The sequence below is a fragment of the Balaenoptera physalus genome (assembly GCF_965194825.1).
Source record: "Balaenoptera physalus genome assembly, chromosome: 5".
Lineage (NCBI taxonomy): Eukaryota > Metazoa > Chordata > Mammalia > Artiodactyla > Balaenopteridae > Balaenoptera > Balaenoptera physalus.
Genome location: NC_138884.1, coordinates 74,080,263 through 74,107,729, shown reverse-complemented (window position 1 = coordinate 74,107,729; position 27,467 = coordinate 74,080,263). Strand labels below are relative to the sequence as shown.

General features: G+C 44.1%; 1 protein-coding gene across 7 annotated transcripts in view; it reads left to right on the top strand.

The window, feature by feature from the left end:
• Positions 1 to 27,236, top strand: part of LOC309662087 (uncharacterized protein) — an 83,227-nt gene extending 55,991 nt beyond the window's left edge. For 2 of the 7 annotated variants that reach the window (XR_014264499.1, XR_014264500.1), the window contains one exon: positions 7,561 to 11,954. Coding sequence is in view for 1 of the 7 variants with exons in the window: in XM_082464508.1 (XP_082320634.1) it covers positions 3,388 to 3,565; positions 4,684 to 4,741; positions 7,561 to 7,625; positions 24,314 to 24,348 (336 nt within the window). In the remaining 6 variants the exon portion in view is untranslated. Of the gene's footprint in view, positions 1 to 54; positions 3,566 to 4,680; positions 11,955 to 24,313 lie in introns of those variants that run through there. The other 5 variants (XM_082464508.1, XR_014264501.1, XR_014264502.1 and 2 more) reach the window with 5 other exon arrangements.
• Positions 27,237 to 27,467: the final 231 nt, after the last annotated feature.

Below are 27,467 nucleotides of genomic sequence, written 5' to 3'. Positions count from 1 at the left end.
GTGCCATTCTCAAGGGGCGGGGCGGGGGGGGGGGCGACGGTGGAGCCTCACCTGAGAGCCTTCCTCTTCCATGAATAATTGAAGGATGTTGCAGGTCGGGGCCACCTCAGCCTGCTTGTAATCCCCTAACACACGGGTGAGGAAAGAGAGTCACCACACCCACTACTAAAATTTCAGGGATGGGCTCTGTGCTTTTAGAAAGCAGCGGGTGGGGAGCCGGAGTGAAAAAAACAAAATCCTTAGGTAAAAACTCGCTTGACTGGGTGTCAAAGCCAGGCACAGTCCTTGTTCTGACTGCTGCACGGGGCGATCTTTACAGCCACTTCTAAGAGCGACTCACAGAGCCCCAGGCAGGAGACGAAGAGCAGCCCCACCTCCTCCCCATGGGTCCCCCCAGCTCTGAGGTCTGTTTGTTTAAGACACTTGACTTCTGTGAATGATTCTACTTGGGAACAGAGGAAGAAGAAAGGAGGACTGAGCTAATAAAAATATAAAGTTTGAAGAGAAAACAGAACAATTTGCATGCTTTATATAGTGGAGAAAGAAAGGGTTGAAAATAATTTGGGCTAAAATTGTGGATCAGCTGAAGGGAGAAAAGAGCTTTCATTAGAAGCTACAGACCTGGGCTTCCCTGGTGGCACAGTGGTTTACAATCCACCTGCCAACGCAGGGGACATGGGTTTGAGCCCTGGTCCGGGAAGATCCCACATGCCGTGGAGCAACTAAGCCCGTGAGCCACAACTACTGAGCCTGTGCTCTAGAGCCCACGAGTCACAACTTCTGAAGCCCACGTGCCTAGACCCTGTGCTCCACAGCAAAGAGAAGCCACTGCAATGAGAAGCCTGGACACGGCAACGAAGAGTAGCCCCCGCTCGCCACAATTAGAGAAAGCCTGCGCAGCAACGAAGACCCAGTGCAGCCAAAAATAAATTTATTTATTTATTTATTAAAAACAGAGAGAGAGAGAGAGAAAACCCCAGGAAAGGTGGGGAAAGAAGGAGGGAAGGGAGTGTAGATCATCCCTGAAAAAAATGTTTGAAGGTCTTGATTTCTGCTTTTGGCAAAAATATGCTGTGGTCTGATTTTGTTAACTAATTCAGTGCAATTCTGCTCTATGCATTTCAGCAAAACCCTGACTCCTCTGTGGCCTTCTCTGAGGTCTCTGTAATGAGGCCCTGGCAGTGCAGTGGGCAGTGATTTGAGGTCTCCTGTAAAATGTCTTGTGATGTGGCGCATTGCATAAACGGTGGGGTGCACCCTTGTGTCTGGTTTTCACCTCTCTGGAGAGGCAGCTCCCGGATTCGTCTTTCCAGTGGTTCTGAGGAGCCTGCAAGAGGGCCTGCTGTCCTGAGTTGATCTCCCAAAGCTCACACCCCTGACTCTGTTCTCTGACTCAGAGGGAAATGAACTCTGCATTCGTCATGGTGCTGCCAGTGGATGCCCCATCTGTCCCAGGGCCAGATCTCAGGCTGAGGATGATTCAGCGTGGTACCAGGGCTCAAAGGAAAGGCTTTGGAGACCTGGTTCAAACCTAGGGTGAACAAGCTTCCTGGTTTTCCCAGAACTGTCCTGGTTTTAGCACTGAAAGTCCCATGTCGCAGAAAACCCCCTAGTCCTGTGCAGACTGGGATGGTTGGTCACCCTATCCTAGTTCTCTCACTTCATAGCCAGTAATTTAAACTCTTTGAACCTTAGTTTCCCCATAGGTGAAATGAGGATAACGATAACAATATATGGTATTAGAGGACTAAGGTTGATATCCATCCATAGATTGTTCAGGAAGGAAAGAGGATTGGGTGACAAAAGTTATATCTTTCTGTCTCTGTTCCAAGAAGGAGTAGATGTCTCCTCTCCCCAAGTGTTTTTACTTTTCCCAGTGTAGGTGTGAGGACAGCACTTGAAGATTCTGGAACCATCTTCAGAAAGCCTTGCAGGCCCTGGCTAATGCAGAAGGGTGGATTAAGGCCTCTCCCAGCCCTATGATTATCTGATTAAGTGTAAATGGCAGAAGCAGATGCCTGCTTGCAGAAGTCACTTTTAGAGCTACCACTTGGGAGTCACAAATAAGGGATTATGAAGCCTTTTCTTTTTAGTTTCTTTGCTGCCCCTTGGCTATTGTCTGCAAAGATTCTAAACTAATAGCCATGTTCTTTTTTTTTTTTTTTCGAATAACTATCTCCCAGTAAGTACTGTTTCAGGGCTGAAAAAGGAAAAGAAGTCAATGTTTTCAAAGGACACCCTTGCAAGGCATTTGCAGCACAAGGGTGGATTTCACAAGCATCTTAATCCCTGGCAGTGACGGCTGAGGGCTGTCTTGGAGACCAGAAGCATCGAGCAAGAACTCAGATAACAAAAGAGAAGCGGAGGGGATTATTATTCAAATGCCCAGATAAAAGAAGGCCTTAATCAAAGACACCATAGAAAACAAGCTACAGGCTGATAGGGAGTATTTGGAACATGAAGGTGTCAAAGGGATCCAGGCTTTTTCTGAAAGGAAGGAAAAGACTGGGGGAAATGGTCCTTCATTAATTGAGCAGAGCTCTGTCAGTGCTGACGACAGGAGGGACCTCTTATTAGGAAGATGCCAAGGGCAGGGGACTATTCAAAGTGCAAACATCTTCACCACCCCCGGCCTCTCACCCCCATCGCAAATGAAGTAAGAATCAGTAGAATTAGTGCCAGGTTCTGACTGAAAATAGAAGTCTTCAAACGTTGGAAAATTCAACATGCAAGACTCTGGCAGTGATAACAAACTAGTTTGTGTCCAAGGCAACTGATGGCACAATTTTGCGTAATTAGGACACCTCTGGGAGTAGAGAGAAAAAAGGGCTCTCCAATCAGGAATTTACTGATTTACATAAACATTTAGTGTGACCGGTGGTTTCAAAGCCTACAGTACCTCCTTCACATTTACGTTCTAAAGTAACGAAGGGGCAGAATGCCAAGGAGAGTGACATTGCTGGCTTCGGGGGCACACAAAATGGCCCACCAGATTCTGGGGAAATCTGCAAAGTAGATGTTTCTAGGTTACCAGATCATCTTTTCTCCTGTGCTTCCCACACTTTTCTAAAGAAAATTAAATTCTGGAACAGTTAGTTTAAAAGTCAAGAAATTTGATTATCAGAGTAGCGCATTAAGGCATGCCCATTAACGGCATAATAAATCACCCCAAAGCTCAGCGACGTAAATCAACCACAACTATTTTATTACCTTCCCCAGTTTCTGTGGTCAGGAATTCAGGGAGGGCTTGGTGGGGAGATTCTGGTCTGGGATCCCTCATGTGGCTGCAATCAGATAGCGGCTGGAGCTGGAACAGCAGAGGGGCTAGAGGAGCTGCAGTCTTGCTGGGTATCTCTCTCTTTCTTCATACAGTCTCAGGGCCTCTCTATGTGCTCTCTTCAAAAGAACTGGTTTGTGCTTCCTCCTCACAGCATGGCAGACTCAGGGCAGTTAAAACTGCTCCAGTGCAAGTATTTCTGCTTCCAAGACAGCAGCCACATCAAATTTCATGACATGACCTCAGAAGTCACGCAGCATCTCTTCTGCCACATTCCATGGCTTACAAGTGAGTCACAAACCCACCTAGATTCAAGGAGGAATTAGACTTACTCCTCAATGGAGAAATGGCAAGGTTCTCGAAGAGCAATGTGGGCTGGGAGATATTGTGACCATCTTTGGAAAATGTAATATGCCATAAGGTATAAATAACTGATGATCATAGCCTTTAAAAGAAGTTTTTGTATTTTTTTTTTTAAAGTATTTGTTTATTTATTTATTTATGGCTGTGTTGAGTCTTCGTTTCTGTGCGAGGGCTTTCTCTAGTTCTGGCAAGCGGGGGCCACTCTTCATCGCGGTGCGCGGGCCTCTCACTATCGCGGCCTCTCTTGTTGCGGAGCACAGGCTCCAGAGGCGCAGGCTCAGTAGTTGTGGCTCACGGGCCTAGTTGCTCCGCGGCATGTGGGATCTTCCCAGACCAGGGCTGGAACCCGTGTCCCCTGCATTGGCAGGCAGATTCTCAACCACTGTGCCACCAGGGAAGCCCGAAGTTTTTGTATTTTAAGAAAATAATGTTAGTCCAAATAAATCTCTATATTAGTGGAATAAGTATTGAAGAACCTTACGTTAACTACCTTTAATCTCTTCTTCTCCACATTACTTATGACTATTTAGGGTAGAACAGTTGGGTGTAATGTGCTATATTTGCTAGGGCTGCCATAACAAAGTACCACAAACTGAGTGGCTTTAACAACAGAAATGTATTGTCTCACAGTTCTGGAGGCTAAAAATCTGAGATTAAGGTCTTGGCAAAGTTGATTTTCCCTGAGGGCTATAACAGAAAAACCATTCCATGCCTCTCCCCTAGCTTCTGATGGTTTGCTGGTAATCTTTGCTATTCCTTGTTTTGTAGAAGCATTGCTCCAACCTCTGCCTTCATCTTCACGTGGTATTCTCCCTGAGTGCATGTATCTTGTCCAAATTTCCCCTTTTCATAAGGACACAGGTCATATTGGATTAGGGACTCACCCTACTACAGTAAGACTGCATCTTAACTAATTTCATCTGCAATGACCCTGTTTACGTATAAGGTTGCATTCTGAGGTACTGGGGGATAGGACTTCAACATATGAATTTGGGGGGGGACACAATTCAACCCATAACATGTCTCTCATTTTTTGAAAGAAGGAGCTTCTTTTGACGTGGTTTCTGAAAGTATGAATGGAAGAGCAGGGCCCAATCCCAGGTAAAATTTTCAAATATTATATCTATCTTCTCCTTTCCATGGCCCTGGCCATTCTCTTGTATCTCCTAAACACCTTCTTTAAATTTTAAGTAAAGGTTTTCATTAAGGCTTTTAATGCCATTAGAGTATTTCAGGATTAAATGTCCTTTTTGTTAAAATGTAATGATCAAATATTGCTTATGTGGTCTCATTCCCTCCCAAATTTTCTATCGTCCTAATGCCCCTAGTTATGTAACTTCGTATTGCATAGAATTTTTCAAGACTTTATCCTCCTTGTAACCTGGGTCTCACCTATGCAACAACCTAGTTCATTTAAGGAGGCTTAAAGAGCAATTTATTGATTTTGGGGATTTGAGATTTTTCTCTCTCAATATTAGGCAGACATTTTAAATTTTATTTCCTTTGGATGTCTAAAGCAAAAAGAAAATAAAACCAGGCACATCCCGCTGCCTCATTAGGGAAGCCACAAGTCTTTGGCTTTTCTAACCTAGCACTTACCTTGCACTTGATGTTTTTAAAATACCATCCAATCATTAAACAGCCAGTTCCTGCTACATCTTTGTACGATGTGAGAATTCTTGCCATTTTTAGTGGAGGAAATTGAAGCAAAAAGAACCAAGGTGACCTTTGCAAGGTGAAATAACAAATGAGGAGTAGACCCAGATATCCACCATTTTATGAACTAAAACTTTATCCTGTGCAAGCCCGGGGGTAGATTTTCATGACCACATCCTTTTATTCTCTTCCCAGAAGCCAAATGCCCACTTTCCCCTTTGCTCTGCAGTCATTAGAGGGGCAGCAGGGAAGGCAGGAGTTAGCAGATGCCCAGCAAACAAGAAAGATGCCTAGCAGATACCTACTGAGAGCAGGCTTGTTATTAGTGTTTGTAAAACACCCCCTGGAGAGTCCCAGAAATCTTAAGGGGAAACTTTGGAATATGAAGCCCTGAGTCAGCAGGTGGGCATCCCAGTGCAATCTCTTTTGCATTTGCTGGGTGGTGAGATCTGAGAAATTCAGGTCATATGATAATAATAAAAAAGATATGGAAGGTGTTCCTTCTAATCCTAGAAAACTGTAATCTTCCTAATCACAGAATCTATTAGAAACAGGCCCCCCAAAATACTTTGGTCTGGTCTTACGCCAATAAACGGCAATGGCAACTTTTACCCTTAATTCAAGGAAGGTCTGCAGGAAAGAATCCCAGGCATCTTGTGTGGTTGCCTCCCCAGGAAGGTCGGTAGGCACCATGATGCCCTCTAGTATTTGCAAAGTTCTCAGTTATTTCTCTGGTGAGGAAAGACTGCATATAATTGGCTGGTCCTATACTTGAGTGGAGGGAAATCAATGGCATGCACATTGTCTTGCTTAAGGTAATTCAAGATGCCACCCAGATGAGGATGTGCCTCTTAGGCCAACAAGAAGCAAGAGGCCGACTCATATCACATTCTCCTCCCCTGAGCTACCAAACACACCTTTTGCCTGCTTTTCTCTTTAGTCATTTACTTTAAAACGGTGACTGGCTTTTTACTGGGCAGAAGTATATCTAGTAAGGTATGCTTCGCTTTGATTATATGAAACTTACATGGAATAGCACGTGATATGGACTTCTCTATGAGCAAGGATATAAATTGAGGCTTCTTGTTTTCATATCAAAATGCCATCTTTGTGTCCTGCACACCTAAATTCTAAGCATATGGATAGAAGCATTTAGGCCTGTTTTCATAATCAATACTAGGAAATTCATCCTATTTCTTATTTCACATTGGCTGCTGAGAGTCTCAGAGCCAAATTTAGTGCTCAGTTTCATTGTATATTCTTAGTTTAGGTTTTCAGGTATAAAATATTTACAATGTTTATTATTTATCCAGTCTTAATGATTTTATTTTCAAAGAGATTTTTACTACAAGGTATGTCAAATCTTTTTTTCTTAATAATTTAAGCATGGTATTAATAATAAATAAAATACATTAAAAAAAACAGTATACTATTCAACACTGAAAATGTCCTTAGAAAGTCATTATTTGTTTTGTGTACAGGTTGATTAGAGAACACTGGTAAGAGGTAACCAGTTCTGATATTTTGCTGGCAAACACCTATCCTGCCATACTGGAAAGTTAAGATGTTGACATCTCTCTATGAATTGTTTAAAGCCACTGCCCCGAGCCTCCTTAGGACATGCCACAGCAATTTACCTCTGCCCCTTGCCTGGGACCACTCCCTCCTGCACCTTCCCCAGGATCCAGCTCTGACCTGTAGCCATTCTCTCAAGTTCTTTGTCTAGCCATTCTGGTGATGTATTTTAATACCCCCGTTGCCTCCTTTTAGTGCAAACAATAGCTCTGCTTATTAATATAAGGGCAGGATAGTGATGGAGAATACAGACTCTCAAGCTGGACTGCTTGGGTTCAAGCCCTGGTAAAGCCTCACGTTGTCCCTGTGACCTTAGTGAGTCCTGTATCTTCTCTGTGCCTCATTTCTTCTTCTCTGAGTTGGAGGTACTAGTGGTATCACCGTCATAGGACTGTTGTGAGGAATGAATGAGTGAATGTATGTAAAGCAGTTAGAGCAGTGCTTGTATAAGCTCCATGCATTAGCCATTATTATTGAGCGTCTACTCTGTGCCAGGCACAGTATTAAATGCTTTATGTTATCAAATCCCCCAAATCCCCCATCAAGTAGGTATTATCATCCCTAATTTAAAGAGAACTGAATCTCAGAGAAATTAAGAAATGTGTCTGAGGTTACCATGCTGGTGACAGAGAAGGAAGATTTAAATTCCTATCTTTGACCCTAACTCCATGCTTCCCCTTGTGCCCTAGATTCTTCTCTGGAGGAAGTGGTATTTTGCAGCAAAGAAGAAAGAGAAGACAACTGGCTGGTCCAGGTACCTTTGGGGAATGCTGAGTATGTGAAGATGGTCAGTGGACACAGAGACCTCACAGAGGATGGGTGGAAACCAGGGTTCCCCTCTGACTAGGAGAGTCAGAGCTTCTGTTTATAACAGTACTCTCCCATCACCCGGGCTTAAATCCTGGCAGTCATCCCCGACCCCTCCCTTTTCCTCCTCCCAAGCACCTCTGTTCTGCTCTAAAGTGACGCCTCTCACATCCCTTTCATTCCATTCATGCCTCATGCTAACACTCCATCTCAAGTTCTCATTACCTCATGTCTAGGTCATTTCAAGACCCTCTTAGCTCTTCTCCCAGCCTCCATGTCTCTAAGGCACTCTTCCCACAACCTCCGTGTTGTCCCTAAAGAAACTGCTTCCATCATGTGATTTCACTGGTCAAACCTTGCCCCATCATGACTACCCAGTGTCTCCTGAATACAGTTCAGCTTTCTGGAACAACATTCAAGTTTCTTCTTAATCTAATTCCAATCTTCATTTTCAAATTGCTCCCTCAGGACTCCTCTGTAAGAATCCTGTGATTTAGCCAGGACTGTTTCCTTGTTATTCCTTAACCACACTATTTCCTTCCCCACCTCCAAGACTCTACCCACTCCATTCCCCACGCCTGGCACACCTTCCTCCGTCCCGTCTGTCACAACCCAATTCAGCCCCTCCCCACTGTGACCCCTTCCCTGCTCACTCCAGGGGAAGGAGCCTCTCCCTTATCTGAATCATACCGCCCATTAGGCACTCAGCCCCTACTGCCTTATAGCATTAGGAATTAGCTTTTCATTAGCACGTGCTCTGCTTTCCCGGTTACACTGTGACTGACTTCCAGCCAGAGGAGTGAAGGAGAGGGGTGGTGGGAGGGCTCTGACACGGGGAGGTAAGTGGTGGGGCTGGCGGCTAGGCTCTTGGGCGCAGAAATCAGACAAGCTGGGTCTGAACCACAGCTCTGCACCAACTAACTAAGGAGACAGTCTTATTAGGACACCTAATCTCTCAGTGTCCCATCTGTGAAAAGAGGAGAATGACCATCCCTTCCTCATAGGGCTGTTGTGAGGATTAAATGAGTTAATATGCAGAGAGCCCTTACCCAGGGCCTGACACACAGATAAAGCTCAATTAATATTAGTTATTATTACTTTCATTATCAAACAAGAGACGGTTTATGATCTACTAGACACTGTATAAATGACCTTATTTAATTTGTATGACAACCCTATGAGGCAAGAAGTTCATGCCCTAGCTATGCCCAGCTGTGGAGCCCTCTGACCAGCCCTGAATGGCTAAATTGGGACTTTTACATGAGAGGGAAATACACGCCAGTCATATTTAGGCCATGTTTAATGTCCCTGTTGCAGCTGAACTTAATTCTAACAGGCACGATTCCTGTCTCTCTGGTGCTGGGTGTAGCAGAACTTCTCTCTGGTGGCCATTAGGAACTTCATTTCTCGTATTAAAAATTCTAGTAAAGGGGGTTACCTGGTGGCGCAGAGGTTAAGAATCCGCCTGCCAATGCAGGGGACATGGGTTCGAGCCCTGGTCCGGGAAGATCCCACATGTCACGGAGCAACTAAGCCCGTGCGCCACAACTACTGAGCCTGCGCTCTAGAGCCCGCAAGCCACAACTAGAGAAAGCCCACGCGCAGCAACGAAGACCCAACGCAGCCAAAAATAAATAAATAAAATAAATAAATTTCAAAAAGAAACGTAAAACATAAAAACAATAAGTAGGTGGTCAAATCAGTGACACAACACCCCTCACCCCACCTCATTCTGACTTGCTAGAGGAGCTTGTCCTTCAGTAGAGCTGCGAATTGTAGCTAGGCACAGACATGAGACCCAGTTTAGTCCAACTGACTGGTGACGTCTTCTGAGGGTCTTATGGGAAACTCCTTCTTCACTGGATATAATCTTGTTGACACGTGGTGCCCGGAACTGCTGCAGCCAACTTGTTAGTAGGAGGGAGACATGGTTGAGATACCCAGGAAGGCAGAGCCAAGAGATGAAACATATCTGGATCTTGAAGACATCACTGATCCAATCTTTTAAAGTTGGACTGAATCCAGACTTATTGCTATGTGAAAGAATAAATGTCCTTATTTTTTAATTAATTTTGGTTAGATATTGTTATTTGTAGAGTAACTTACTGATGCAGTGGCCAAAAACATTTTAACATTCTAAGCTGTGATGCTACATCTTTATAGTCTACACTAGGTCTTGCCTTTGCTGGCATGTTATTTCCCCATTTTCTGATGGGAGACAGGCTAGGGAAACACACTATATCCACTTAATGGAAGATTATGCAGCTAGATGATCTGTGTTCAAAATCTGGCTTTACCTGTGTGACCTTCGGCAAATTAACTTTTCTGTGCCTCGGCTTCCTCATCCATCAAATGGCGACAAGAATTGTCCTGCCTCATAGGATTGTACTGAGGATCAAATGAGCTAATACAAACACGATACTTAGAAGATTGCCTGGCCTATAGCAAGTCATCAATCAATTTACATTAGCTTTGTTTTCATCCTCCGCAACAGCGCACCCTTCTGCATGTTTCCAAGGCATTTTGCTGTCACACTTTCCACCCATATTTTCCTTTGCCAAGCACTTCTGGGAAGAGCTGAGATGTGGGACAGACATGGCCAGCTCAGTCCTCATCCTAGCATGCATACCACAAGATCATCAGAAAAGAAGCTTCATGAACAGAAAGTAACAAATATTTTGTTTGGAAACACCATATAGGAGCCAAAATTCCCTACACTCCCCAGATCCCACGCTCTGGATGTCCTTCACCCTGTGTTCTGAGACAGAGATGGCAGGGACTCCCAGGGCTGGTTTTCCCACAGACCCCTGGGCTGTGCCCTTGGCAATGACTGTGTCCCTCATACGACTGAAGTCCTAGAAACTAGAAATGGGAAAACACCACAGATCCTCTTATATATCACTAGCATTTTTTACTTTGCTACCTGCCATTTCTCCCCCTCTTCATCTTTCTCGCTGGGCCAAGAATTCTTCTAGTCTTCTCTTGGGAGACTCCTTTTCCCATCCTTGTCCCCCTCAGGGACTGCAGAGGCCATTTCAGCTTCTTACGTCTGCATTATGCTTGCCAATCTAAGTCGGCTTTCAGCCAAGACTTCTGTATATCTCATCTGTAGAGCCCTTGGCAGCTTCCAAGATACTTTGGCCCAAGTTGTCTAATCCTCACAAAAATCTTGTATGGTGCATGTTTTTATTCCAAACCAGACTCCTCAGGGCTTTTCCCCTTTCCTGTGGAGATCAAGGGCAGAGGGAGGTAGGACAAAAATATTTCACTTTCTTTGCAATACAGACCTGAGGCGATTAGGACCTCGTCCAATTTTACCTCAGCAGTGAGCCTTTCAGGTGGAGAGAAAGCAAAGACCCTGCAGAAATCACTCCAAGTCCACCTGAAACCTGAGTACTGGCTTTTAAAGGAAAAACAAACACCTGATACTTCTCTGGGTCAAAGGATCTGGTTCTGACTTCTCACTGGAGGTCCAATGCAGATAGAGGGCGAGGGAGGAAGAAGGCTCTGGAATCTAAGCTGGTTTAACGAAGTGCTTCCTGGCGTGAAATCTTTGGCCATTTGTTTGAGACTGAAGAAGCGCAGTATCTGGCCCCTTCAGATTAAAGACGGCCTATTGCTTTGTTCACCGGAGAGGCCCTCAAATGTTTATACTGGCAGCGACTGGGCTAGAAACTGAGGAGCCCACCCTGTGCTCACAGGAGTGGAGGTTTCAATTCTCTGTGAAGACCTGACATGCAGGTGAGGTTTGCCTGAACAGGACTGCAGTTCTGTGGAGCTCCGCTTGCTGCATTCTGGAAGGTGGAAGGAAACAGAGGCCTCTGCGTGCGGGCCGGTACCTCACAGCTCTGCCACCTCAGCCTCTGTCTGAGCTGCCAGGCTCGTGGAAAAGCTCCTTTCATTTCTTCAGTTTCATTCAGTGCCAGGTTGGGAGGCCTGGAGAGGGATCAGGGGCCCAACCACTGTGTTAACCAGAGCAGTACAAGTGACAAACAAATACTGTGCCTTCTTTTTCTTTTCTGCCTTCCAGGAAGAATTTTTAAAACCACAAAAGCCAAAACCCAGGTCACTTTCTGCTTTCAAGCACACCCTGTTCCTTCACAAGGAAAAAAGAAGCCCACAGAGCAGCATTTACTTATAAAGTCTCTATTCAGCTCTCCTTGCTTGTTTTTGACACAGGGTTCAGCTAACTGGTTCCCACACAGTGCAGACCAGCGGGGGAAGTGGAGTTTGCAGCAGAGAACAGTAAAAAGATCTGCTCTTCCAGAATGCAGGGAAACACAGTGGGGACTCTCTTCCCTATTTTCCCCTTTGGATTGGAGACTGCCCACCTCAGGGCTGGCCAGCTCACCTGCCCATTCCTGCCTGGGACACCCTTCCTCGCAAGGGGCTTCCTCGGGGGGAAATGGGGCATCTTCCTTCACGTCATTTGAATGGGCTCTTTTTGGGTGGCTTTCATGGTACAGCGATTCCTACCTTAGAAGGAGACAAGTGAGCCATTTTCTAACTGCTCAGGGTGAAAATTTTGGAATCATCCTTAACTCCTTTCTTTCTCACGTCCCACTTCCAGCCCACCAGCGTATCATGTTGGCTCCCCATTCAAAAGCTAGTCCATATTTATAATGATCTAAATCACAAAATGTATTCAGGATCTGTGTCTATATATGGTTCAACAGGAGACAGAACCAGTAGGAGATTTATTGCCAGGAACCAGCTTTGATCATTGCAGGGGCTGGTTAGGTGAGTCTGAAATCTGTAAGGTGGGCCATCAGGAAGGGCAGGAGGGAACTCTCAGGCATGAGCTGAAACTGCTGTCCACAGGTAAATCTTCTTCTTCATCAAGGAACCCTTGGCCCTGCCCACACGGCTTTTCAGCTGATTGAATCAGGCCCACCCTGAATCTAGGATAAGTTCCCTGACTTAAAGTCAACTAATTAGGGCTTCCCTGGTGGCACAGTGGTTAAGAATCCGCCTGCCAATGCAGGGGACACGGGTTTGAGCCCTGGTCTGGGAAGATCCCACATGCTGTGGAGCATCTAAGCCCGTTTGCCACAACTACTGAGCCTGCGCTCTAGAGCCTGTGAGCCACAACTACTGAGCCCACGAACCACAACTACTGAAGCCCGCGCACCGCAACGAAGAGTAGCCCCCGCTCACCACAACTAGAGAAAGCCCACGCACGGCAATGAAGACCCAATGCAGCCCCAAAAAAAAAGTCAACTAATTAGAGACTTTAACATATCTACAAAATATCTTCACAGCAACACCCAGATCAGTGTTTGATTGAATAACTGGGGACTGTATCCTAGTCAAGGTGACACATAAAACCTACTGTCACTTATCGAACCTCAACTCTCCCCTCCACAGCCCCCTCCCTTGAACCAGGCCACCAGCATTTCTCCCCTGAATTATTGCTTTAACCTCTTTACCAGTTTCCCTGTTTCTTTTCTTGGCCTCCCTGCCCCTCCCCACAACTGTTTTCAACAAAGCAGCTAGAGTGATCATTACTCCATTGCTCAAAGCCCTCATGGTGGGCAGAATCATGGTCTCCCAAAGATGTCCATGTCCTAATCCCTAGAACCTGTGACTATGTTACCTGACATGGCAAAAGGGACTTTTAAGGATGTGCTCAGGGTATGGACCTTGAGATAGGGAGATGATCCTGGATTACCAGGTGGGTGCAATCTAATCACGTGTCCTTAAAAACGGAAGAGAGAGGCCTCAGAGTGGTCAGAGACAGCTGCTATGAGAAGGGCTTGACCCTCCACCACTGGCTTTGAAAATGGAGGAGGGTGCCATGGCCAACAGCAAGGAAAGGGGGCCTTCGGTCCTACACCTGCATGGAACTGAATTCTGCCGACACACTGAACGAGCAAGAAAAAAGATTCTCCCCTAGAGCTTCCGGTGAAAAATGCTGCCCTGCCAACCGCTTGATTTTAGCCTGGTGAGACCCGTGTTGGACTTCTGATCGACAGAACTGCAAGGTACAAATGTCTGTTGTTTAAGCCACTCGATTTGAGGTAATTTGTCATGGCAGCAATAGAAAATGAATTCAGCCCTCTAGTGACTTCATGCTACTCAGGGTAAAAGCCACGCTCCTCCGAATCCCCGTGCCCTTTGCTGTGACATCATTTCCTCCCACTCTCTTCTTTCCCCCCTCACCCCTCCAACAACTCCAGGGTCTGAACTAGAGTGAAGTTCGCGAGGCACAGGCCTCGACATGCCAAAAAACTCAGTAATCAAGATAAATATTTTAGTTTAATATCAAAATTAATGCAAAAAAATCCATGATGCACAAAATATTCAAAGTTAGAAGAAAGACAGGACCCGACCCTGCATTTGCACGATTCGCCTCCCCCTAATCCCAGCCCTGATCCTTACTGCTCTCAAACTTCTGGGCACACTCCGTCAGCAGCACTTTTCCATTTGCTTTTGCCCCAAATATCTGCAAAGTGTCCTCCCTTACCTGCTTTGGCCTTTGCTCAAATATCACCCTCATAAGGAGCCTTCCCTGACCCTTTAAAATTGTAGTGCCCCTCACCAACTCTCCCTGACCCCTCCTTTGCTTCATACTTCCCCAAAGCACATTACACATCTAACATTCTATCTTATTTTCTACCATAAGGGAGGTTAAATTTTCTCCTTTACCCTCTTAGGGTTTCCACCTGGGACTGTCTTAACAAATTAACAGGAGGAAAGCATAAAAATTCCATTATAATAAAATTTTACATGTACATGGGAGTCCTCACAGGAAAATGAAGACCCAAAGAAATGTGGGTCTTAGACCTAAGCAACTTAGGCCTAAGTGTTTATATGCTAGGTTGAACAAAGAGGGATGATTGTGGAAAAGTAAGTAAAATACATGAAGGGGCTAAAGGAAGATAAGTGTTATTTTAACAATGTTGGTTTCTATTGATTTCTCTCAGCCTCGACTCCCTGTCTCTAGTGGTACAAATGTTCTTTTCTTCCTGGTATTGGGAGGGCATCTTTCACATGAGAGTTTCATCTCCTGCTTTCAGGAAGAAAAGGGGAGGTCAGAGTGCCCTTGCACCTGTTTTTCAAGTGCCTTTAGCTCGAAATAATCGTTATGCCAAAGTGGCATATTTTGGGATGTTGTGTTCTAAACCCCTTCCCTACTTATTGTTCACTGCTGTTTCACCAAGGACTAACTGTATGTGGCACGTGATAGGTGTTCAATAAGTATTTGTAGTAGGAATGAAGGAAGGGAAAGCGGGGGGAAGGAGAGGAAGAGAGGAAGGGTAGGAAGTGTTATTTGGGTAACAAGGTGTGTATGTGTATTCAAGGATAGACTTTCCCATTGGTTTATTGAAGCCTAAAATCCCTGAAGAACTGCAGTAAGTTTTAATCTGTCTGTTTAAGGAACCATCAATTTATAAGCAGAGTTATTTTTTTCCTTTCCCAAAGGAGAAAGCCAAAAAAAGCCAACGTGTTCTATTAGATTAATTAGCAGATTTAGGTTTGCTGTGGACTTTCTTTTCTAGGATATTAGCTGAGATTCTGGGAAATGTTTGAAGCCCATACAGTTTGTCCAAATTCCTTTGAGGTAGAATCTCTGCAGCCCTGTATTTAATAATGCCTAGAGATTTTATTCTCTTCTAGTTCCGCCTCAAATAAAAATTCAATTTTGATGATCTCCTTCCTCCAATATTTTACGAGTGCATTCTAATAATGCTATTGTCCAATATCAGTGATAACTTGCATCATAGATAAATTGATTTTTCTGCCGCAATAACAAAAAATTGTATATATTTAATACCACTGTATATATGTAAATATATAAGATATATTTCAAGGTTGATTAGGATGAAAAATAGACCCAAGTTTTACCACCATCTGTTGACTAACACCCGTAAGACTTGGGGGTTGGCTGGAATATACGAGCTGGGATTTAAGCAGAGTGAAGTTGCATTTGGTGGCACATGCTAAACTCTGTGGATTGTGGGCCAGAGTGGCCAGCGTGGGCATGTGTAGGACAAGTAAGCAGGGGAACTACGTCAGGAGAGAGAAAGGAGAGGTGCAGAGGTAAGCAAAGGAGAGAGAAACTGAGAGACAAACTTGAGAGAACAACATCTATTTCAGACAGCTGTTCCGGTTCCTGTCCTTGATTCTTTGCTTCCTGTCTATGAATCCCCATGGACTTGCTCCTTGGCCTTATTTAAGCTAGTTTGAGGGATTCTCTGTTCCTTGTAGTCAAAACTGACTAGACTGTATATTCCTGAAGATGGTTATTGAAAAAACAAAAAGTTATTTGAGCAGACTTGGAAAACCACAGCCAGAATTATGCAGTGCTTTCCACTGGAATTAAAGAGTGGGTTTGATGTTTTTAGTGTATGAAAGAAAAATGGGTTTCAACTAAATGTAGTATCTTGGATTGGATCCTTGAACAGAAAAAGGATATTGGTGGGTGACAGGAATGAGGAATGACTGCTTATGGGGGGGTGGGATTATCTCTTGTGTTGATGAAAATGTTCTAAAATTGGTTCTGGTGTTGGTTGCACAAGTCTGTGAATATACTAAAAACCATTGAATTGTGTACTTTAAAAAAAAAAACAAAAACAAACCAAAAAAAAACCTCTCATTAAAGACAGAAACTCTTTCATTGATTAAAAAAAAAGGATATTGGTGAAATCTGAATAAAGTCTGGAGTTTGGTTAATCATAGTAATACCAATTTCTTAACTTTGACAAAGTTAAGTTTGAAAGATGTTAACATTGGGGCAAGCTGGTGAAGACCATACACAACTCTCTGTACTATCTTTGCAACTCTTCGTAGGTCTAAACTTATTCCAAAATAAGAAGTGTATTTTAAAAATAGGCTTCAACTGACTCACTTTGCTGTACATCTGAAACGAACACAACATTGTAAATCAACTATACTTCAATAAAATTTTTGTAAAAATTAGGCTTCAATTCCTAGGTAGAGAAGGAAGTAGAATGATGGACTGGAAATAGCAACTATAATAAAAGTCAGAAAAACCAGGGTCAAATCTAGAAAACCCTTGGTTCAAGTCTATGCTTGTCTTCTTCCCAGCTGTGATCCCCAGTTCTCTTGTGAATTCATAGTGTTTTTTGGGGAGGCAAACAATGACACCAACAATGATAGGCTGGCACAATAAGCCAGGGTGGTGGAGTAGGAAGGAGAGGGAGCTGATCCAGCCCAGATACCTGAACTACATATGAATGAGTTCAACCCTAGGCTCGTGATTGATACTTACTTACTTTTTTGCACTTTGACAAATAAAAAAATCACCATCATGCATAGCACTATTACAGCCTCTTCAGAGATGCATGTTAATGTACATAGAAAATCACAAATCACCGTGCACACACATTTCGTGGGGGGTCACCTTTTAGGTAACATTATCTCATTGGCATTTTAAATGTTTGTAATTGTCCTTATAAATATTTTAACAGAAAATATAAATGTATGTATACCCATATATATACAACATACTGGTCAAGACCATGGCTACAGAGTCAGGCTCTGCGTTTGAATCCTAATTCCACCACTGTGTGATGCCCATCCTTTCCTGTGCCTCACTTTCCTCAGGCAGAGAAAATGATAGAACTTGCTTAAAAGACAACTGAGAGAGCTGAATGAGGTAATGGATACAAATAACAGAGTATAGTGTCTCCCCCTCCCCATTTGGGGTCTTTGCATTTTTCTTGTCCATGTGTATGGATTCTTCATATTAAAAATAGTAGTCCTGGGGCTTCCCTGGTGGCGCAGTGGTTAAGAATCTGCCTGCCAATGCGGGAGACACGGGTTCAAGCCCTGGTCCAGGAAGATCCCACGTGCCGCGGAGCAACTAAGTCCGTGCGCCACAACTACTGAGCCTGCATACCACAACTACTGAAGCCCGCACACCTAGAGCCTGTGCTCCACAACAAAGAGAAGCCACCACAATGAGAAGCCTTCACATGGCAACAAAGAGTAGCCCCCGCTCACCGCAACCAGAGAAAAGCCCGCGCGCAGCAATGAAGACCCAACAAAGCCAAAAAAAAAAAAAAAAAAAAAAAAAGTATTCCTGGGGGCTTCCCTGGTGGTCCAGTGGTTAAGACTCTGCTCTTCCACTGCAGAGGACAAGGGTTTGATCCCTGGTCAGGGAACTAAGATCCCACATGCCACATGGCACAGCCAAAACATAAAAATAATAAATAAATAATAACGAAATTTATTTTAAAAATAGTAGTCGTTTGTCTTCCTGTTTGCTAAATATTTCCTCCAATCTGTTGTTTATTTTTTGTTTTGATTATTGGCTTGGAGGTCACACGGAGGTTTGATAAACACGATTTCATAGCCTATGTAAACTAGATTTCTGCCCATTCCCAGGCTGATTTCCTCTCCTTGAGGAAGTTCAGGGGGATGTGGATAGTATCAAGGCTTTGAGGAGCGGGGCTGGAATTTTGTGCTCTCAGTATCACAGTCCGTCATGGTGGCGCCTTCCAAGGTGCCCTCATTCTCATCTGGTCATCAGTTGTGGGTCCATGCAGGTCCCAGCCCTGAGACCTCTTCAAGTCCCTTGTCTGCCAGTGCCACATCTGGGACCCTCCTGACCAGATCAGTGGTCCTGTACTGTTCTGGAAGAAGCTCGGGCCTGTGGGAAATACTGAGACTGACTCAGGCCTTCTCAGCTGACACAAGCTGCACGTCACTTCTCCTCTACTCTCCTGCACTAGGCTAAGCTTCAGCGATTCTGGGGACCTCTCCAGGTGCCTTCCATTCCTCAGTTTTCAGGTGTCTTCCCAGGAGCTGCCAGGAACCTTTAGGTAGATGAACATTTGAGTGCAAGAAGCTACTAAGGAGTGGGAATGGGGAGACTTTTGGGAACAGCAGCTACGTTTGGGCCAAGGGAGAGATTGAACTGGGGTGCAGTTGCCGCAGAGGCCCCTACCAGTGCCTCAGGAAGCTCTGACACTGGATGGCCTCTCAGAGTTATCCTAAGTTGAAGCAAGGGGGCTGGACCTTTGTTCTTCCACGTAGAAGAATCTTTATTACTGGTTGTCCCTAGGGAGGGAACATAATCTTGGGCAAGGCAGCCTTCTGTAATACCTGGGCAGGGACTCAGGTGTGAGCCACCAGCAGTCAGCACTCCCAGAAGCTGGGGGAGGGGTGAGTGTTCAGTCCTAAAGGGGGGATGTGGGCAGCGTCCACAGCAACCCTCACCATGGCCAACCGGCCTTTGAGCTCATTTGGTGCCCCTGGCTGCTCTCTCTTTTCACTCATTATTATCTAGTCTGCAGAGGTAGCCTGGCTTTTTTATATTTTTCCTGATTCATTGTGTTTGCTCTGAGGCCTGGGATTTTGAAACTGCAAAGCCCAAAATGAGCCTCTTTTGTTATCCACATTCTGCTGTGTCACCCCATCCCTGAGACAACAAAACAAAATGCCTAGCTTCCTAAATGTGGGTCAGGGAAAGGGTAAACAGGAAATACCAGGACAAAGCATTCAGAAAACAACACACTACGTGTACCTAATGTTTCTTTTCTTTTTTTAAATAAATTTATTTATTTATTTATTTTTGGCTGCATTGGGTGTTCGTTGCTGCGCGCGGGCTTTCTCTAGTTGCGGCGAGCGGGGGCTACTCTTCATTGCAGTGCACGGGCTTCTCACTGCGGTGGCTTCTCTTGCTGGGGAGCACGGGCTCTAGGCGCGCGGGCTTCAGTAACTGTGGCTCGCAGGCTCTAGAGCGCGAGCTCAGTAGTTGTGGCGCACGGGCTTAGTTGCTCCGAGGCATGTGGGATCTTCCTGGACCAGGGCTCGAAACTGTGTCCCCTGCATTGGCAAGTGGATGCCACCAGGGAAGTCCCCCTAATGTTTCCATGATGCAAATGACCGAAGGTGATGCTCTAGACTCTTCTTACCCAATGAAGACACAGAGAAGATGGAGGGATTCTCAAAGGGCACCAGAGCACACCTTGCTAGGGAAAACCTTTCAGAATCTCCAGGGCATGGGGTGAGAAGGGATTGGTGAGATCTTTCTATTTAGCCAAAGGGAGTGTGGATTTATTTATATATATGAGAACATTGCAAAAGAGTAAGATCTTTTCAGAGGCTGATAAGAGATGGGATCCAGAGACCAGAATGATTCTTGGCAGGAGGAGGGAAAGTTCTTCTCTTTTAACTAGAAGGGAAGAGGAAAAGTGGGATGTGTGTAGGAGGAAGGGCTGGATACTCTGGAGTTGCCTTCAAGTGGTGTCTTTTTCACTGACAAGTTAGAAGCAGGGTCATTTGATGAGAGTGAAGGAGGAAATGCTCTTGTGGAATGAATTTTGAGAAGAGAGAAAGCCCTTCCCAGGGACATATGGAGGGATCGGTGGGCAGCACAAGAGCCCCGCAGAGATTAGGCACCACTCACAGAGGTTGGGAGATTTTCTCCAGCAGCGCTGAATGGCACAGGTGTGGGCTCAGATAAGGAAGAGCGATGCTTTAATTTTTTCTTTTTACTTTTTTACTTTTAATTGAAGTATACTATATACATAGAAGTGGGCATACATCACATATAACGTGATGAATTCACACAGAGAAGGCACTTGTATATCCAGCAGCCTAGAAGCCCCTATAATAGTTTCCTAGGGCTGCTGTAACAAATTACAACAAATGTGGCTTAAAACAACAGAAACCCATTCTCTCACAGTTTGGAGGCTAGAATGTGAAATCAAAGTGTCAGCTCTAGGGAAGGACCTTTCCTTGTCTCTTCCTGGCTTCCAGTGTTCCCCAGCAATCCTTGGGCCTCCTTGGCTTGTAGATGCACCACTCCAATTTCTGCCTCCATTTCACACGGTCTTCTTCCCTTGGTGTATGTCTGCATCTCTGTGTCTCTCTGTCTTCACATAGCCTTCTTATAAGGACACCACTCATTGGATTTAGGACCCACCTTCATCCACTACAATCTCATCCTAACTGATTACATATACAAAGACCCTATTTTATAAGGAACATTCTGAGGTGCTGGGTGAATATGAATTTTGGGAAGACACTATTCAAACTAGTATACCAACTTTGTGTCTCTTTCCAGTCACTAGATCCAAGTTCGTTTATCTTTATTTGTTTTGGGTTTCCGCCACAGGGTATAATGGCAGGGAAATGGAGCAAGGAAGTTGAAAGTATGAGCAAAGAATTGTTGAAACGGAACATGGAGTCTCCATCACGTTGGGAAGGGAGTGAAGACAAGAGACGACTAGATAGGGGGTGGATACTAAGAAGCAGAGGGGCCAGGGATTCAAGATTTTGATAAGGTTGAAGAAATAGGTCTACAGGGATAACTAAAGGAGGCTGATGGAAGGAAAGGAGATTGTGCTGAGAAAAAGGCCATTGAGTTTGACTGTTTCTACTTTAGATGGTTCCACTGAACTACCTGTTTATTCCAGAATTATTAATATACTGCTTTAATCACTGTAACTCTAAAATAGTTTTACCCTTTAAAATGTCTAGCCCCTTCAGGGTTATCTTTTTTCAGAACTTTCTTTGATATTCTAAAATGTTTACTCTTCCAGATTAATTTTAAAATAATGTTCTTACAAAAATTCTTTTTTTAAATCTTTTTTTTATTGAATGAAAGTTTTAAAATTCTACAGTGCTTTACAATTTTCAAAAGTTTCACACCAGGATTTCATATAATCCCGTAATAACCCTTTTAAAAAATCCCCTATCCCTATATTGCTCCTCCCCCCACAAAATTCTTATTGTAATGTTGACTGGAATTGCATTAAACTTACAGATTTATTTAAGAAGAATTAACATCTTTAACATTTCTATCCAGGAAAAATTTTTGTCTTACCATTTACTCAAGTCCTTTACAACTCTCAATAAAGCTTTACAGTTTTCTTTGCATATACTTTTGTAATGGAATGGAATGTTTCCTTCTGTCATGGAGCATGGACTAGATGACCTTATATCTAGGAGGAAGGTGGCTATATGGTCTCAGGGGAGTAATTGTGCCCTTTGGTCACTTTCTTAAAAAGAGAGAGATTTAAAGTGACCATTAGTTAATATTTTAAGACTATAATAAAAGTATGTTCAAGGAAGCAGTATAAAGACAAGGCTGTGAACATAGAAAGAAATGAACTACTGATACATACTATGACATCAGTGAATCTTGAAAATATTTTTCCAAGTGAAAAGAGCCAGGCAAAAATGGCCACATATGATATGATTCCGCTTACATGAAGTGTCCAGACAGGTAAATGCATAGAGAGAAAGCAGCGGTTGCTAGGGGCTGGGGGGAAGAGGGGAATGGACAATGACTTGTTTCATGAGTATAAGGTTTCCTTTAGGGATGATGGAAATGTCCTGGGACTAGATAGTGGTGATGTTTGCACAACACTGTGAATGTGCTAAATGTCACTGAATTGTATACTTTGAAATGGCTGAAATGGTGAATTTTATGTGTATTTTATTGTGTGCATATACGCATGTGTGTGTCCACACATGTAAACACACACACACAACTCAAGGCTGTGAAAAACAGGGACAGCAGGCACAGGGTTTTCTTTTATCGCACAGTTGCACCGCCACTTCCGCCACCACCCCTGCCGGGCATACAGGCCTGACCCCACACCTTGTCCAGGCTCCTTCCCCTGGTCTTTGACCTGGCTGCACCTCTGCAGGAGGGACGTATGTGCCCTGCCCACAGGTGTGGACGAGATGGCCTCTAAGGATCCTTCCAAATCTGAGACTCTCTGATCTTATCATTCATTTGTGGGAATCTCCTTTCCTTTCTCCTTCCCACACACTCTCCTACTTAGAGATACACCAGTATGGCATACTGAGGAAGGAGCAGGAAATCTGGAATCAGCTGGATCTACATTCAAATCTCTGCTTTGCCAGTGCACCTGTTGTGTGACCTTGAGCCCATGATGTCACCAAGGCTCTGAGCTTCCTTCTTCCTTGGCTGTAAAGGTGAAATCATGACCACCACCTTGCCAGGGCACTGTAGCGATTAGCAGTGGTGAATGGGACTGGCACTGAGTAAGATCTAATCCATGTTTGTTTTTTTTTTAAATCAGAGAAACTCTGAAACCCCTACCAAGAAGTAGCTATTTGACCACTGCTGATTTGGTGGGATTTAAAATAAATGTACTTGCTGAAGCCCAGAAACATCTAGGCCCAATCGGACACTTAGAGGATCTGTATTACCTTTGAGGCACACCTTGGCAAAGTTAGATAATGCCTAAGTAATAATTATTAAACTTTATATGTGTCAGCCAGATTTGCCATCGATTAGGGCTGAAATTAGGGTATAATCTTATTTAAAAATCAAAGCCACACAATCACATCATCTCATCAGAAAGGCAGCAGAATTATAGCATGCCACTGCCATTTACATGAAGGACCTAAGCCCTGAACAATATTTTCAGCAAAACTCTGCTCTAACGTAAGCCAATGAGATAATAAATGGGAGTTGGAAATGACTTGGAGTAAAATCCAAGATGTAGCCCTGAAGTAGTGAGGCAAAGATATTCTGATACTGCTGCCTCTCCCAAGGGCTCTGCAAAACCCCTGAGGCCTTAACCTGTAATTTTCCAGTAAGTTCTCAAGTCTCCAAACTTTACCTTACCTTAAGCTGACAAAGAAAGCCCTGCAAACTGCTCTCTGAGAACAGTTAGTGCTCCCCAGATTTTCCATGAGTTCTTATCTTAGCTTGAGTTCCCCCCAAAGCAGAATCTGACAGCAGGATTTGGTCCAGGTAGTTTACTGAAGAGGGATCCCCTGAAACAGGAATGGGGGGAGCAGGGAGAGTGATGTCAAGAAGGAAAGTGTATTATCAAGATGAGAATAGTACAGAAGGCCTCCTACAACCATTCACCTAAAGGTGAGGGAATTTATCCACTAGCTTCCATCCCCCAGTGGTTGGAAGTTGCCAAGAGGGACATTACACCCCTGTACTTTGGGGTACTATTACCTGTAGGCTGAGCAGGGTCCCAGGGTGTTAGAGGAGGCCCTGGGGCAGAACACGGAAGGATGAGACCTCACACTGGAGGAGGAATGCTGTCAGAACAACACCTGGGCTCACACAGGACGACTGTCCATTGTAGCCGTGGCTGGTATCAGAGGTGGCCAAGGGGATGTGATGTGGGCCACCAAATGTGTTTGTTTCCACACTCTTACAGTGCCCAGCCTCTCTTGCAGCTAGGTTGTGATCATGTGATCCTTGAGTCTGTATGGAAGATATCTGACAAACCCAGAACCATATTCTGTTTTTTTTTTTGGCTGCACTGCATAGCTTGTGGGATCTTAGTTCCCTGACCAGGAATTGAACCCGGGCCCCTTGCAGTGGAAGCATGGAGTCCTAACCACTGGACCACCAGGGAATTCCCAGAACCATACTCTTTCTACTCATGTCCACTTCACCAGGGAGGCAACAACCTCCAGGCAAGTGAGGGGTGGACATAGAAGGGAATTGTTTCCCAGACTCAGGCAACAGCTTCAGTAGGGGGCTTGTGAGGATTAGGTGGTATTTTTCTGTCCTTTTCCCTCTGAGGAGCTATATCTAACAACAGATAGTTGACATATGTCCATAGAACCACTCACCTCCTTGTAAATGTACACATAAGCATAGGATTTGTTTTAAAGTTCTGGGTTTGAATCTCATTGCTTTGGTTTAAATCACAGGTCCATCCCTGTGGCCAAGGTGTGGAAAACTCTGATGGCCAGTCCTGGATCATGCGACATATATATGAGCTGAGCATTGTCTACAACCCCTAAAGGTAAAGGACAGTGGTAAATCAGGGTTAATTACTTTAAGAAAAGGACAAAAAAATGCTGGATAGCAAAAGCAAGAGCTATCTATAACATACTCTTCTTTTTTCTTTTTAACTCTTTATTGAGGTATAAGTTAACGGCAGTGAAATGTACCAATCTTAAGTGTATAGCTGGATAACTTTTTACATATACTCTTGGGTAATCACCACCCAAATCAATATTTAGATATTTTCAGAACACTCAGATTTTCCCTTGTGTCCCTTCCCAGTCATAACTCTGCAAAGATAACTCTGCAAAAAGGGTGTAGACACCATAGATTATCTTGCCTGTGCTTGAACTTCACCTAAGTGGAATCATATAGTATATGTTCTTTTCTGTTTGTCTTCTTTCACTCAATATTATGTCTATGAGATTCATCCATGTCGTTATGTATAGCAGTAGTTTATTTTTTTCATTGCTGTGTAACATTGTATTGTATAAAATACTATCCAATCTATTTTTTTAAATAAATTTATTTATTTTATTTATTTGTTTTTGGCTGTGTTGGGTCTTCGTTGCAGTGTGCGGGCTTCTCATTGCAGTGGCTTCTCTCGTTGTGGAGCACGGGCTCTAGGCATGTGGGCTTCAGTAGTTGTGGCATGTGGGCTCAGTAGTTGTGGCTCATGGGCTCTAGAGCACAGGCTCAGTAGTTGTGGTGCACGAGCTTAGTTGCTCCGCAGCATGTGGGATCTTCCCGGACCAGGGATTGAACCCGTGTCCCCTGCATTGGCAGACACATTCTCAACCACTGCGCCACCAGGGAAGCCCCTATCCAATCTACTATTGATGGACATTTGAATTGTTTCCTGTTTTTGGCTATCATAGATAAAGCTGGCATGAACATGCTTGTACATGTCTTTTGGTGGACATAAGCACTTGTTTCTCTTGGGTGTTTACCCAAGAATGGAGTTGCTGGGTCAAAGTATATATAAATATTTAGCTTTAATAGGTATTGCCAAACAGTTTTCACTCCTACCAGCAGTGTGTGAGAGTTTCAGTTGCTACACAGTCTTGCCAGCTCTGGGTTTTGCCAGTCCTTCTCATTACCTACTCTTCTTGATTTGTCAAATACCCTTCTATTATACAAAGAGATACAGATATTCACTAGTGGACTAAACTCCCAGGCATGGGAAAGGTTCCATAGATCAACAGTTAAAGGTGGAACTTAAGTGCTTGGTCCTGACCCTAAGGGCAATAGGAACTCAGAAATGGGAGAGGTCAGCATGGACGTGGCGATAGGTGATAGATACAGCCTGGAATCATGCAGGGGGACGTATAAGGTAAAAAGGAAAGAGGCGCAAGGACAGTGCCATGGAGAACGCTAGGCTTTAAGGGGTATGTGAACAAAAGTCGCCCCAGGGAAGAAGACAGAGGAGCAGTTAAAAAGACTGAATAAAGCCAGAAGAAATTTATACTGTGTGAGGGCCATTTCTCCTTGTTCATAATGTATCCAGACCTCATAGAAGTGTCCAGCTCATAGCTGTTGCCTGAATGGATAAACAATCGAATGGAGTGGTGTCATAAAGATAAGGAGGCATTTCTAGAAGAGTACACACTCCAGTGCTGCAAAGAGGTCAATGATGCAAGATGAGAACTAAGTGTTCCCAGGCTGATAGGCACTTGAACAGGAAGCCCTAGGATAGCCTCAGCCACTTCATCCTGAAGGGCTCCGCCTGAGTCACTCTCCTCCCCATGTAGATGAGGGTGTGGTCTCCCCAGTGTGACAATAGGATGTTCCTTCAATGGTGACTCTCACCCTCAAGGCCTCCCCAACTTCCACCCTCATATCCTAGAGCTGGGTCGCTGGGTTCCCCAGTTCCTACTTTGGTACATTGCTGAATTAGTTATCTATTGCTATGTATCAAAATACTCTAAAATGTAATGGTTTAAAACAACACACATTAATTATCCCACAGTTTCTAGGGTTAGGAATCTGGACATGGCTTAACTGGGATCTCTGCTTGAGTCTCTCAAAAGGCTGCAATCAAGTTTCAACTGAGGCCGGATCCATTTCCAGCTCACTCAGTGGTTGTTGGCAGTCCCTCACGGGCTGTTGGATTGATGGTCTCAATTCTTTACAGGCTGTTTGGCCCCAGGCTTCCCCCAGTTCTTTGCCATGAGGGCCCCTCCACCAAGGCAGCTTGAGCATCATCACAGCCAGCAAGAGGGAGCCTGCCAGCAAGACCAGAATCACAACCTTTTGTAACCTAATCACGAAAATGATATCCTACCATCATTGCCATATTCTGTGAGCTACAGACAAGTCACCAGGTCCAGCCCACTCTCAATGGGAAGTGGATTACACAAGGGTGTGAAAACCCAGAGGTGGGAATCTTTGGGGTTCATTTTAGAAATCCGCCTATTACAACTGCCTAGAACCTCCATTCTTTCCCAAAAGTTAGGATCTGTTTTATTGAGAATAATTCTTCTCTGGCAGTCGTCTATGCCACCTTGGTTGAACCAAGGCAGAAAAATCTCATGACCTCAAATTTTCCTGTACTAATAATAGCTAATGCTTATGTAGTGCTAACTACATGTTGGGCTTTACATGAGCTTTACAAATATCAACTCATTTAATCCTCACAACAGCTCTCTGAAGTCGATACTCTTGTTAACTCATTTTGCAGACAAAGCAACTGAGTCACAGAGAATGAAGTATCTTGCCAAAGGTCACACAGCTATTAAGTGGTAGCAATGGGATGTGAGATCCAAGAGTTTGGTTCCAGAATTCCTGCTGTTAAGCTGGAATACAATATTGTCTAGTCTAAGCATGGTATGACATAAAAACAAAACATTAAAAACTGTGAGCAGCCAAAACCGAAATTACAACATTTAATTAGTATTAAAAGAGATTCAGTCCATACTATATAACAACATATTTTCTATCTCGGAGCCTTTCATTTATCAAGACTCCCCCTGCAAATGTTCCCTGAAGCCCAGCCCAAACTATTTTTCATTTTCTTTTTTCCCTACTTCTCTCTTAGGTCCATATTATATGGGTTGACTTGATCTTCTGGCTTCATTC